Source organism: Sycon ciliatum, chromosome 6, assembly GCF_964019385.1.
Source record: "Sycon ciliatum chromosome 6, ocSycCili1.1, whole genome shotgun sequence".
Lineage (NCBI taxonomy): Eukaryota > Metazoa > Porifera > Calcarea > Leucosolenida > Sycettidae > Sycon > Sycon ciliatum.
In genome coordinates, this window is record NC_088648.1 from 16,253,002 (window position 1) to 16,267,250 (window position 14,249).

At 49.2% G+C, this 14,249-nt stretch overlaps 2 protein-coding genes across 2 annotated transcripts; both read left to right on the forward strand.

The window, feature by feature from the left end:
- The first annotated feature begins 507 nt into the window (after positions 1-507).
- On the forward strand, positions 508-4,982 carry LOC135820081 (CUB and sushi domain-containing protein 1-like). Its single transcript, XM_065333387.1, has 8 exons — positions 508-522; positions 554-1,103; positions 1,523-1,726; positions 1,991-2,191; positions 2,663-3,028; positions 3,230-3,418; positions 4,043-4,641; positions 4,977-4,982. Exons 1-8 carry the CDS (start codon positions 508-510, stop codon positions 4,980-4,982), a joined length of 2,130 nt encoding a protein of 709 aa, XP_065189459.1.
- A 1,895-nt stretch (positions 4,983-6,877) lies between these two features.
- Positions 6,878-13,861, forward strand: LOC135820082 (sushi, von Willebrand factor type A, EGF and pentraxin domain-containing protein 1-like). Its single transcript, XM_065333388.1, has 7 exons — positions 6,878-6,902; positions 7,418-7,591; positions 8,751-9,503; positions 11,606-11,842; positions 12,353-12,580; positions 13,079-13,328; positions 13,771-13,861. Exons 1-7 carry the CDS (start codon positions 6,878-6,880, stop codon positions 13,859-13,861), a joined length of 1,758 nt encoding a protein of 585 aa, XP_065189460.1.
- Positions 13,862-14,249: the final 388 nt, after the last annotated feature.

Here is a 14,249-nt window from a genome sequence, read left to right on the forward strand (position 1 = left end):
GTGCGCACTATACTCCGAAAAAATACGGTACTTTCCGATGGCCCTGCGTACTGATACACCAGTGGCTCGGGTATATAGTAGAGATGTTGCGCCCCCTCGGAGGTACCTTATACTCAGTTTCACTGTATGTGTGTGCGGTCTGTGATGACCTTTGCCAGTGTACAGTGTAGTGGTGTGATGACCTTTGCCAGTGTACAGTGTAGTGGAGTGATGAAGGTGCTTATGGCCCGAGTCGCCACACAATTGTAATGCGCTGATTCTCTATTTGTCTGTGTTGGTGATTCTTGGATGTGCTTTACAATTGTGTTCCTGTGCCTTTGTTTCTTACCGTGTGCTTGCAGCCTACACATGCAACACCAGTTTCCCTGCGCCAGCCAATGCCACGACGACTGTATCAGGCACAACAGCATTCAAGACGGGCGCAACGGTGCACGAGGGCGCCACCATCTTCACGCAGTGCAGTCTGGGATTCAGCCACAGCGATGCTGGTGGTAGCCTAACGGCGACATGTTCCAGTGGACAGTGGGTACCGCGTTACTCACCCGATTGCCAGCGCATTGTGTGCAATGGCACGTTACCGGCGGGTGGTGCCAATGCGGTCCGTACCGGCGCCGGGAATCTGTTCGGCGACACGCATCGTTACGCATGCCCGACGGGGTTCACGTGGTCGAGTACATCCGCCGAACTCCGTGTGGAGTGCCTACACACTGGCCTGTGGTCCCGCACTGTCCCGGACTGCTACCCGGTGGCTTGCCCTCGCCTCGCAGCACCCAGCAACGGGGCGCTGAGCACGGACACCGGCATCTATACAAACATCTCCACTGGTCAGTGTAGCACAGGCTATGAGGTTATCGCCGGTGATCTAAGTCGCACCTGCCAGGCGGACGGCACCTGGTCCGGCTCGAACCTGGTCTGCACGCGGGTACGATGTCCCGGGCTGGCTCCCCCGGCCAATGGCGGGTTTGGCCAGTTTGACGGCGATCAGTATGGCGATACAGTGGTGGTGTTCTGTGATGCTGGCTACGAACTGAACACGCCGGTGGAGTCCACACTGCGCTGTCAGGCTAATCGCACCTGGACCACATCTCTCTTATCGTGTAAACGTGAGTTGACAGTCTTTCCTTCAGTTCTTGTTCCCTACACAAGCTGTCCTGTGGTAGCCTACTCCAGCCACTGACCAGTCGCATACCTGTGTTTTGAGTCTCTGTTTTGTCACAATAGCCTCTGGTCTCTATTAAGACGTGTCCTATGGAAGATTACTTTGTTCACGGTGCCGGGGGGAAATGTTTACTTTCCACGTCCGCAGAGAGCAGAGTTGAAAGCATGATAAATAATATTCTTCATTATGTTCATGTGTACCTTACCATGCACGCTGCCACGGCGTTTGTTGTGTTTTATGGCCTGGCAATGCGAGAAATCAGGCCACACGCACAGTGGACTGATGCAATGCAAACATTTGACCGTGTCCTTCTTCCTTCTTGTTTTTGTTTTTTTTCCGATTGCGTTTGCCTTTCCTGTGCAGGTGTAACATGTCCTGTGCCAGATCAACCTCTATACATACCCTCTACCCCCGCACTCTCCACCACCACCGCACCGACTACCACACAATACGACTATGGCGCTGTGTATGCATACCACTGTGCGGCCGGCTTTCAGCTGCTGGGCATTCAGAACGTCATGTGCACGCAGGCCAGTAACTGGACTAGCCTGCCGCCTACGTGTCAAGGTAAGGGTGGCTAGATCTGTCAGAGCTGATGTGTAGTGCAGTACATGTGCACTGAGTGCAGGGCAAGTGCTGTCACTGTCACTTTCCTGTATTGAACTTAAACTTTGAAATAATTGTTGTTTGAGAGCCTTTCTTCCTGCTCTGTAACTCACGTCAATCTGTTTGTCTTCAGGAGTGAATTAGAATGAACTCTGTCGTCTGCAGCTGCTAAATTCATAAGCTGATCCTTACTCTTGTCCCCTTGTGTGTTGCTTTATTTACCAGCTGTCACCTGTGATATATCTACACTGCCATCCCTGCCCAATGGTAACCATGACAGCACTGGCATGGCAACCATCCAGTATGGTGGTCAGGTGACCTGGTCATGTGACATGGGTTATGAGCTGGTTGGTAGTGCAGTGCAGCGCTGTGTGCAGGCAGCCAACATGCCTGGTCATCTGGATGTGGATGCTCCAAACTGTACAAGTAAGTTCCAGTCTCTCTGTTTTTCGTGTGTGTGTGCGTGTGTGTGTGTGTGTCTGTCTCTGTGTTTCTCCTGTGTGTGTGTGTGTGTGTGTGTGTGTGCCTGTGTGTGTGTGCCTGTGTGTGTGTGTGTGTGTGTGTGTGTGTGTGTGTGTGTGTGTGTGTGTGTGTGTGTGTGTGTGTGTGTGCCTGTGTGTGTGTGTGTGTGTGTGTGTGTGTGTGTGTGTGTGTGTGTGCCTGTCTTTCTCTCTCTTTGTCTCTGTCTCTCTGTTTCTCTGTCAGGGGATTCACTCTTTTACTCAATCTATATTTCTTTATTTTTTGTTACTTTCACGTACCATCTTTACCCGTCCCACCGCCAATTTTCTTATAAACTTGTGAGCTGTTCTTTTAGTTGTGATGTCCAATGTCACCTATCACCTACATGTATGTGTATGCATTGTGTGTGTTGTCTACTGTACATCTTCTCTCCAGGAGTACATTGCCCTGTCTATCCTAGTGTACGGAATGCAGCAGTGGTGCCCGTCAAGACCGACTATCGCTTCCAGGACTCGATTTCCATCACGTGCCTCGACAATCACGAAATCAGCAATGACGTCGTAAACGCCACGGCTACTTGTCTCGCCAACATGACATGGTCAGTGATTGTTCCGGACTGTCGGCTCATCGACTGCGGCACGATTCCAAGCATCCCGTTTGCCGATCACCATGGCAACGCTACGACCTTCGGCAGTGTCGTCACCTACACGTGCCACCCCGGTTACAATATCACTGCCGGTGCAGCCATGATCAGTTGCCATGGAGACAAGACCTGGAGCAGTAGCCAGCCGACGTGTACAAGTGAGTGTTCGGTCTCTTGGCCGTGCTGTGCTAACAACTCCCTCCTTGGGAGATTCAGGCTTGTGCACTAGCACAGTGTCTCACTGCTAAACGTTTTGACTGGTCATAAAGCATTGGCTTGATAGCACCTGTGTACTCGGAGAATTGACGTGTGTGGTGTTGCCGGTGTGTGTTTGTGTGTTTGTCTGTGCTCTTCTTCAGGAATCACATGTCTTGCACCATCACCATTATCACCAGAATCTCTAGTAACACCAATGTTGTCAGTGTATGACTGGAATACCACTGTAGAGTATTCATGTCAAGTGGGATACCTGCTCACTACACCCTCCATTACACACGCACAGTGCGATAGTGATGGTTTGTTTACTGTGGAACATCCCGGCTGTCATAGTAAGTACTATTATTGTCTATGGCCTGCCCGTTGGCGCAGTCGTCAATGCGCCTGCAGTAGTTGTGGAGTTCTTTCTTTGTCCTCTTTGCTGGGTAGCTCCATTTTATAAAGAATGCCCTATGTGTCCTACGTATGGGGAGTATGGTGTGAACCATTCACTGCCTTTACTGCAACTGGCATATATTAATCCTATTGACCCCGCTCGTGGGATGTGGTTGCGTGCGTCATTGTTTCATATCAGTTCCGACAGTGGTGTAGATTTTTCTGCGTGCTATGCACAGAAGCAAAGTCACCTGTGTATATCTTACATGTCGTCCTACGTCTTTGGGCTATAACTGTGGCTGTCTTCTTCTGTGGAACCTCGCTTTCCGACTAAGTCACCGATATGACCACTTTTTCGATTCCGGATTCTCCTCATAAGCGTGCAGGCACGGTAGTCATTACACAAATCACACTAGCTCGATAAATGACACCCCACTCTCCCCGGTCCGAAAGGCGGTCGGAATTCCAAGGGAGCCGTTCTACAAGTATCTCATTCAGCAAATTGTTTGGACTCTCCATGGTGTGTATCTCCGTGTGTGTACTGACTGTGAAGTGTTTGTATTGTGTTCATCCCGCTGCAGTTGTCCAATGTCCAGTCCTGGCTACAGACAATGGTGTGTACTCGCACTCACGGGCAGTGTACATGGACAACGTTACTCTAACGTGTGACGTGGGTTATGAACTGCAGCCGCAGGTCTACACTGTTGAGTTTCGATGCCTGGCGACGGGAAGTTTCTCTCTGTCTCCTCTGCCGACGTGTGCCAAGATCTCGTGTGGGCCGCTGCAGCCAATACAGAATGCTACGGTGCTGGCTAGTGCAGCTCTGTTTGGCTCTCAGGTCCGTGCGAACTGCAACTATGGCTTCGTAGCGGCAGGCAGCGTATTGTCTGCTTCCTTTACGTGTACTCAGAACACCAGTGCTGTGTCAAACCGGTCTTATCACTGGCGAGCGGACGGCATTGATATTCGTACTGCAGGCTGCATGCCAGTGGAGTGTGCCCAGCCGTCTACCATCTCCAACTTCATGTACTTGCAATCTATCCAGTTTCCAGTTCTGTTCGGCTCAGTTCTGAACGGTAGTTGTAATCTTGGCTATGAGCTAACCGGTGGTGATCTTGTTCGTAGTTGTGTAGTTGATGTTAGTAATAATGGTGTTGGTATGTTGACTGGCAATGTTCCTGTATGTTCACCTATACAATGTACTGATCCTGGTATACCAGTGGATGGACAACGTAACACTACTGCTCGTACCTATACTGATGTCATCCAGTATGAGTGTAATAGTGGTTTTCTACTCAACGGTACATCAATTATTCAATGTCAGGCCAATGCTACATGGACTGCACCTACACCACATTGTACAGGTAAGCTGGAAGCTGCTTCAACAATGAAACTGTATTCATGCTAGGAGTCTTGGCCTCAATCTGTGTTTTCTCTTTTTTTTGCGGGCGGATCGGTTGCATTTCGTTGTCCTTTTCAGTAATGATTTTGTAATTTTTGTGTCGTTTCCTGCAGCTATGAACTGTGATCATCCTGGACACAGTGACTACATCAGCCGACATGGAGATGAACATTTCTACAATAGATCTGTGCTGTTCCATTGTCCTGTTGGCTTTGATCTGGTGGGCAACAGTGTGTTGTTCTGTCAAGCTGATGGTTCCTGGAACAGCTCCACACCAAGCTGTGTTCCTAAACAGTGTCCAATGGCAGACAATAGCAATGCACATCGTAGCAGCACTAGTAGAAACAACACAGTAACAAGTGTGATACGTTTTCAATGTGATGTGGGATATGAAACGAGTGATGAACTCTCAGTTTTATGCCAGCTCAATCAAACATGGAATTCATCATTTCCAAACTGTACCATTATTTCCTGTGGCAATCCGCCCCGTGGAGAAAATACAGAACTGTCTACGACGTCGACCGATTATGGCGGGGTGGCCAGGTACAAATGTCGGACTGGATATGAAATTATCGATGGCCATCGCGAGTCAAAGTGTTTATCCAACGGCTCCTGGTCTGTGCCATTACCCTCATCAGTATTGAGCTGCAGTTTGATAGAATGTCCAGTGTTGTTGAATCCTGTGAATGGCAGTGCTGAACTGAACGGAGGGAATTTTAGCTTTGGAGCCATCACCACGTTTAGCTGTGACAAGGGATTCACCCTGCATGGTTCTGCTGTTCGAGAGTGCGCTGGGATCGGCCAGTGGAATGGAACAGATGCAACATGTCAAAGTGAGTCGATTGTAACCGCAACAGTGCTTGTGGGCCGGAGATATGCATGTACAAGATGAAAACATGACTATGCCCGGTTTCTGGCATGTGTTCTGAAATCCTTGTTGAGTGGAGATCATCATATTGGGTTTTTATCTCAATGTTAGGACTGGTTCTCATCATCGCTGGTCATTATTAATTTGGCTGGCTTTGGTGACATGAGAGTACATATTGTAGAGGCCGTGTTTGGTAGATTTGCGCGCACTGTAACAGCATTGACTGCCAGGGAGCCCTACACATATGTAGGGCTCCCTGATGTACAGTACTTCCACAAAACAAGCAAAAAGCAGGAAGTGACCAAGTAAAGTGTCATTCTTATTCTTATTGTATTGCTTGTTATCTGTCAGGTGGTTGAATGTCAGTATCACATCAGTCAGTGTTGTGTTAGCTGTTGCACCTTCTGACTACACAACATCTTACTTATAACTGTTAGTGTTGGACACAAACTACGGATAACATGTAACAATGCGGTCCTTTCGTTTGAATTGAATCCTTGGCTCTCCATCCGAGTCTTATTGTATTGCAGGTGCTTTGCCCTTGACTGACTGGCCTGGCATTGTGTTTTGCTCTTCCTCCTTTTCCTGATATTCAGTTGTACAATGTCCTGTACCATCACTACCGCAGCACACACTGAGAACACCCAATCTAACAGCCATGTCTCTACTGGACTACTCCAGCAGTGTTGTGTACAGCTGTGTGACTGGCTATACACTAGTGGGTACTCACACACAGCAGTGTCTAGAGACGGGAGAATGGACATCCGCCACAGCAACACCATATTGTACAAGTAAGTCTGGCAGCACATCATTCGCACAAATCTGCCAGTTTTTATTTTATTTTCATATTATTTCACCGTCCAATGGCAGAAGCCAATGCAAAGGAGGGGGCATTAGCCTATCAGAGCTATTCTTGTACTCTCCCGGGTGTTCTCTTGCCGGCAGTGTTGTATTGCTTGGTGCGGGGAGGATTGTACTTCCAGCTTCCGTTTGCTCAAGTCACAAACACACGCACGCACAAACACGCGTTGCTTGAACAGAAACTTTAGGTACAGAGAAGTAGTTCCCTATTGAATGATGAGTGTTAGTGATTTTTGTTGTTGTTTTTATGAGAAACCACGAACCCCGAGAACAGAATACTGCACGATGAGTGTTAGGGTGCGTTTGGTTGGTACGATCTAGAACAGGATCGAACAGCTGGTGCACATGGAGCAGCCTCATGTCAACCAAACGGTACTCCAGAAACAGAGCATATTTTCGTGAAAAATATGCCAAACTTGGTACATTCTTCAAAATGTGTATGGGTCACCATGGTCACTGTGTACGGTACGACAAGTCCAACCCAAAAGCGTATACACGTGATCATTTGGGACCGAAATCGATGTTCCCGCCAGGTTTCACTGTGAAAAAGTGAAACTGCTCGGTCTGCTTCGGCCTTGAGGCCGGAGCAAGCAGAACATGTTCTGGCCGACCCAGAACAGGTGCAGTCCCAACCAAACGCGCTGTTCTGGTGAATCCTGTTCTAGTTCGTACCAACCAAACGCGCCCTTAGTGTTTGTTCGGTTACTGAAGTTTTGCGTATGAAACAGATGCACCGAAAGTAACGAAAATAAGAGTACACCGAAAAAGTTGCGAAATGACGGTAACCGTTCTGTCCCTGGATATATGTTTTCCTTTTCGCTGCAGTTGTTACTTGTGAGGATCCCGGCGCCGTCAACAACTCAGTTCGTCATGGCAACACGTTCAAGTACCAGCACACCGTGACGTATCAGTGTACCTATGGCTACTACGTCGTCGGTATCACCTCGCTACAGTGTACTGAGCATGGTAACTGGTCTACGGCAGTACCCACGTGTATTGGTAAGGGAAAATGTGACACGTACTGTGCTGCTCAATGAAATCCAATCGAGTGAGTCAAGCGTACACCCTCCACCAGTTCTCAGCCCAGTGTTTGCAGATGTAGGGATGCACAACGCCCGTCGAGTACATGCCTCACGTGTTTGGATTTCATTGAGCAGCACCGTGCATTCAGAGTTCTATATGGGCCTCAACCAGCGAAAACAGCCCTTAGGGTCAAATTTTTCAAAATTCCTTTTGGTTAGAAATTTGTCGAAACACATCTACTGAAGGACCTCAGCCAAGAAAAAGTTCAATACTCCGATTCAAAACGGGTGTATACACCAATTTACAAGATGTACTCCAAATTGGTGCAATGTATGTATACGATGTATGTGTACAATGAATATTCAGTATTCTAAGGTGGGTAGGGAGCTGTAATGCCTTTGAAATAGTGCAGTAAGCAGCTAGAATGACAAAGAATAGCTGAAGAGTGCGGAGACATGATCGACTTATTATTTTGCAGCTGCATCCTGCGTGCAGTCATTCCGCAATGTCTTCCATTTCTTCCTCCGCAGCTGACGACACGACGTCGCTGCCGTCACTAGCCCCAGACTTAGAATTTATCTCAGGTGATGACTCCTCATCTTCCGACTCTGACGAGTCATCGACCACCTTGAGCCGCAACGCAGCAGGAGATGACGGCTGCGATTCGGCCTTGCTGTTGACATCGATGTCGGAACCAAAGAACATTTCATCCTCACTCTGAACTTCAGCGGCTACTTCAGCATCCACTCCCCACCAGGCTCGAGCTAGCAGTACACAATGACTTCCGCGTGTGCTCTGTGAACAGCTCTGGCGTCCGCAGGCATCGCAACAAGATCAAGGAACACTCGAGTCGCCACTCGACACCACTTCAACTAACTAACTTCAAATAAATTCAAGCAAGGAGTTCAAGAAGAACTCGTCGCGCTGTTCGCAGCGCGATCAAAAAATCGTTGAACGTCACAAATCGACCTTTTTCTTGAAAAAATTACGAAACCTCTAAGGGTCGTTTTCGCTGATTGCGGCTCATATGTTTTGCTGCCAGCTGGCCACATGCTCGATTTTCTTCCTGCTGTTTACGATCAGCTCATCCCTGGCCTTCTCTTGTTTGCTCCTCTCTTTCTCTCTATCTCTGCAGCCTACACTTGCGACACAAGTTTCCCACCGCCAGTGCATGCCACGACCATCACAAGCGCAGCACCGGGTAACTTTCAGACCAACATGACCGTAACCGAGGGCCAGACGATCCTCACGCAGTGTGCCCTGGGCTTTGGCAACCGAGGCACTGCGTCGGCTGCGTGTACGCTGGGCGAATGGGTGCCCGACTTCCAGCCAGACTGTCAGCGGCTGAGCTGCAATTCCTCGATTCCGTCGGGCGGTGCCAACACCACGCGAACAGGCTCGGGCAACATGTACCAGGACGTACACACGTTTGAATGTATCCGTGGTTACGCGTGGGCGTTGTCGACGGCAACGCTGAGCATAATGTGCGCGCACGATGGGACCTGGTCGGCTGTTGCACCCGACTGCACTCGGGTGGCCTGTCCACAGCTCACGTCAGTTGCGAGAGGATTGTGGAATTCGGACCAAGGCGTGTTTGAGGATGTCGTCACTGGGCAATGCGATAGCGGGTATGAACTGGTGTCAGGCAACTGGTCAAGATCATGCCAATCTGATGGCACTTGGTCGGGTACGGACCCGACGTGCGCCCGGGTGAAGTGCCCCAGCGTTCCCGTAGTGAGCAACGGCGGAACAGAGCGTAACCAAGGCAACTCGTTCGGTGACGAGGTGGTATTCTACTGCGACGCCGGGTACGACTTTGGGAGTCAGCCACGAATGCTGACTTGCCAGGCGAACATGACGTGGTCATCCAGCTTTCCCACGTGTTTACGTAAGTACAAGTAGACTCCCTTTAATTCGAACCTCAAGTTGCCAAGCCTCAACTTTGAATTACCGTGAAATCTGTCCAAGATGACCACTCAAGGGACCTGAAAAGCGTGGTCTCTGTTACCAGGTTGTCTCCTTATCCAGGGTCATTTTACGGGAAATAGCAATCCTTGATCCAGGTTTCAGTGGTCCTCTAGGACAGGTGGTGATCGCGTTGACAGGTTCACTGTATCCGTAGCTTTGAATTATCCTAATGCAGCCGCTCGTAGTACGGTACTGATAATTATGTATGTCAAAACTGAACCCCTGGAGATTTCCTGTGATTGTGTGTCTGTGTAAGTAAAAGCTAGGCACACCGGTTTTTGGGTTGGAAACGCTTCCAGGCCGGGTTATTGCAATAGATAAGGACAGAACATGGCAGTGTGAAAGAAAACAAGTCCCGTGTGAACTGTGATTGTGTTCAATGTGCCTAGCTGCTCTTGTGCAGTTACAGTGTGCTGTAGGGTTTGCACGACAGGGCGCTATTGTTTGACAGACTTGCTCTCGATGCCTTGATGGGTGCAATTTGCAGTGGGAAGGTTACAGTGTGGAGATGCTTATTGAGTCGTTGTTCATTCTACTTTTCCTCTTCCTGTTCACGGTCATGTCAATGGCGGCCTGTAAAACACCGGATTTGTGTCATCCACATCGGCAATGGCCATGCTTTTCTGTCCTTATCACGATTGTCACTGCTACCACCATCACCATGCTCTCACCACTGCTGCCACCATCACCATGCTCTCACCACTGCTGCCACCATTGCTTTGACCACTGCCATGGCATCAACTGTTCCTGACCTCTGTTTGTGTTGGCGCGGGGATTCCCTGGAGAGTTAAGTTTCATATTATTATTATTATTATTTATTATTATGTGCTTGTTCGCGTAGACATCAGCATGGCCTGCAGCTGCATTAATGGGCATGCAAATCATGCAAACCAGCCAAAAATGTTCGCATAAGCCACTTCGAATAGATACAAAAGACCATAACAGTTTCAGAAAAAGAAGAAATATGCGAAAAGAAGACAAAAACTAGGGTGCCGACACCACTCGGGCACAGATGCCCACCCAACCGCTTCGGTCAGCAGCAAGGGCACGGAACGCCTCCAGATCGACTTTGCTTGACAAGGAAAGTCCAATCCGCTTGGCATCATCTTGTAGTAGCGTTGGTAGTGTGTGTCTTGGTCGTCCCCTCCAGCCCGCTGGGCGAGGCTCTGCGAAGTACGCTCCCATGGCCAGTGATGGTGGGGAGTCAGCCGGGAGCCGGAGGACGTGCCCAAAGAGCCTCCACCTAGCTCTCAAGATGATAATGCCGAGAGGAACCGCGCCGGTACGCTCATAGAGCCTCTCGTTCCTAATCCGATTCGGGAACACAATGCTGATTAGCGCCCGCAGCTGTTTTCGGTGGAAGGCCTCAATACGGCTCAGCTGCTGTTTCGTTGGTGCCCATGTTGCACAATTGTAGCAGAGTACAGGGAGTACAAAGGCATTATAGAGCCGGATGCGGAGATCCTCCGAAACTAGCGACCTACGGATCCACAGCGTCCAGAGTTTACCAAAGGCAACAGTTGCCAGTTGCTGTCGCCGTAGCATATCCTCGGCATCACCTAATAGGGTGCCATGCCATAATCTCACTCATCAACTTGGTTCCAATGCACTCAGCTCACAAAGACCGAAGCTGTCTTGATGACTACACCCGGTATATACACTTCTCATGTGTGGGTTTTACATGGACATTGTTTCTTTCACCTGACGATGGCCATGCATGTGCCGAAACGCAACTTAGCTGAACTGGCTTGGGTTTCCAGTGCTGTGGGAATGCGTGTGTCCACCCAAGTTATTATCTCTAAAGACCAATTGTGTTGTTTATTTGAGAGTGCTCCTACCAGTCCTGTACTACTGTCGTGGACATGGAAATCTGGTCGCACGTCTAGCGGCCCCGTAATGGCGTGATGTGGTTTCCTTTCCGTTGCTCATCTCCATATTGTGTGCGTGCGTGCGTGTGTGTGTGTGTGTGTGTGTGTGTGTATGTGTGCTTGTCCGCATCCCTATGCTTCATATCACATCCAGGCGTTACATGCCCGTCACCTCCAGACATCGTCTACTCCTCCGCCGGGTCTGGAGATGACGAGGACGACGATGCAACAGGTTTACCTGTCTCTACGGCATCGTTTGACTATGGCCACGTGTACATCTATGGTCACGTGTACAGCTATGTGTGTGATGTTGGTCACTATCTGATTGGTGCAAACAACACTACTTGTTCTCAAACTCATAACTGGACTAATCCACCACCAACTTGTCATGGTGAGTTCAGTAGAACCGGGGGTGGCACTGGGGAATGGATTGTGGGAATGCCGTACAAGACTGGGAATGCTGTACATGTCTGATCATTGAAGTTCAGAAGTTTCATCTTGGACTGTTCGAAGCTTTGATATTGGTCACATATTAGTACTCCCGAAACGCATGACATGTTGAATAACTTGTTAGCAGGCAATGTGCCAGCATGGGGGGGGGGGGGGGGGAGGGTTGGAGTCGTTGGCATTGCGGCTTGACTGTGGGATTATGCGTATCACTGACCAATACAGTCCTTGCTCTACTACCCTTCCCGTGGCCGCTCCAGATCAGAATTAGGAGATAGTGTTCTTATTACTTCTTAACATTTCTTCATGCTTCCTCCGCTTGGTTGCGTAGCATGTGACACTGGCTTGAAAAGAAGGGAGAGGAATACCATGTCACGTTTATCCCCGACTTACTACTTTCTGGTTTATCTGTCTGTCTGTGTGTCTGTCTCTATCTCTCTCCTCTGCTTTGTAGCCGTGGAGTGCAATGTGTCGTCCTTGCCGACGGTCTCCAATGGCAACCATAGCCGTGCCCACACGCCCGTTCTCCAGTACAACGAGAGCATAGTCTGGTCATGTGATCAGGGCTATGAACTACAGACTACTAATACCACTGCTGCTGGTCCTGGTAGTGGAATACAGCAATGCACACACAACACTAATCGACCTGGATACTTTAGTGGAGCAACACCTCGCTGTGAACGTGAGTATTTGTGACTGTGTGTGGGTATACCTACTGGCCAGGGTATGTGCATTGCTATGTGCTCTGGCACGCAGGTGTAGTGATGAGGGCCGCGTGTGGAGTTTCTTTTTCCATTGATCGTCTGTTGCAGTGGGACTTAAAAGAAGAAAATTACGATGCACCTTCAGTGATGTTCTGGAGGTGTGTTTGAACTATAGACCACGCGCCCGGTCACTGTGATGTCATCCGTATAGGTTTTTGTGCTTGCCGGAGTGCTTTTGATGCATTGTAGTTGTTAAAAAAAAAGTGCAACGCTTGCGTCATCCCACAGGTTTGCTCATATTTTTTGTGCACTTCATAATATTGTGTAACTGGCTGTTTTGTGGCGATGGTGATGTGGGTGAGGTTGTGAATGGCTCCTGGATGGCTTCAGTCTGATCATGTTGAGTAGTCATGATGATTCCGTTGTCAGATTGGAATTCCCGAGTTGCTTTTCCTTTGTTTGTCTGTATTCTGTAGGTGTTGCGTGTCCAGTATACGTGACAGTGGCCAATGCAGTGACGGCGCCGCTGCAGACCGATTATCGGTACGAGGACACGGTGTCCATCACATGCGCTGTCGGCCATGAAGTTAAGTTGGGCATTACCAGTCTGATTGCTACTTGCCTGAGCAGCGGCAACTGGTCGCACAATGTCGCGGCCTGTACCATTATCGATTGCGGACCAATCCCAACTGTTCCGTTTGCTGATCCTCAGGGCAACCTGAGCACGTATGGTAGCAACGTCGTCTACACCTGTCTCCCTGGTTACAACATGACGGCTGGGTCGGCCTTGATTAGTTGCCAGGACGACAAGACGTGGAGTGGGACAGTCCCTACTTGCACGAGTAAGTGTTGATCAGTGTGTAAGTGTTGATCAGTGTGTTTCCGTTTCAGGCTAGTGTTGTTTTGCTGCAGCTGTATAAGCTGCTGATTTGAATGTTTGAAGTACACATTATGCTTGTGTGTGTGTGTGTGTGTGTGTGTGTGTGTGTGTGTGTGTGTGTGTGTGTGTGTGTGTGTGTGTGTGCGCGTGTGTGTGTGTGTGTGTGTGTGTGCGCGTGTGTGTATGTGTGTGTGTGTGTGTGTGTGTGTGTGTGTGTGTGTGTGTGTGTGTGTGTGTGTGTGTGCGCGTGTGTGTGCATGTGTCCACTCTTTTTCTATGCTGCTACAGGAATCACATGTCTTGCACCACCACCACCATCATCATCATCATCACCATCATCACCAGTATCTCTAGTAACACCTATGTTGTCAGTGTATGACTGGAATACCACTGTAGAGTATTCATGTCAAGTGGGATACCTGCTAGAGGCCAGTTGGAATCAAACCCGGTGTGGAGACGATGGCACGTTTCAGCAGGATCACCCAGGATGCACAAGTAAGCTTGAGCTCAAGAGCCGTGTCGTGCATCTTTTACGTGGCTGTTTCGGTTTGCGATCACCTCTGTATTAGGCTACTCTCGGTCGTTGGGCCATCTCTTTGGTCTCTCTACCTCACTTCAGTTCTCTTTAGTTATTTTGAGATTACATCATCAGCATTGAGCTGCTTCCAGTAATATTGAAGAGGTGCCGAAGGAGAACTGTCATAGTGAGACAGACATTCAATTCCCGCTTCTGTTTCTCCTCTTGTGTGCAGTTGTGACTTGCCCGG

Excerpts from the sequence above, each read along its gene's own strand:
- LOC135820082 (XM_065333388.1), top strand. The coding sequence starts at position 6,878 with ATGAGTGTTAGGGTGCGTTTGGTTG. Across the intron at positions 7,592-8,750 it reads GGCAGTACCCACGTGTATTG|CCTACACTTGCGACACAAGT; the intron begins GTAAGGGAAAAT and ends CTATCTCTGCAG. Across the intron at positions 12,581-13,078 it reads AGCAACACCTCGCTGTGAAC|GTGTTGCGTGTCCAGTATAC; the intron begins GTGAGTATTTGT and ends TGTATTCTGTAG.
- LOC135820081 (XM_065333387.1), top strand. Across the intron at positions 1,104-1,522 it reads ATCTCTCTTATCGTGTAAAC|GTGTAACATGTCCTGTGCCA; the intron begins GTGAGTTGACAG and ends TTTCCTGTGCAG. Across the intron at positions 2,192-2,662 it reads GGATGCTCCAAACTGTACAA|GAGTACATTGCCCTGTCTAT; the intron begins GTAAGTTCCAGT and ends TCTTCTCTCCAG.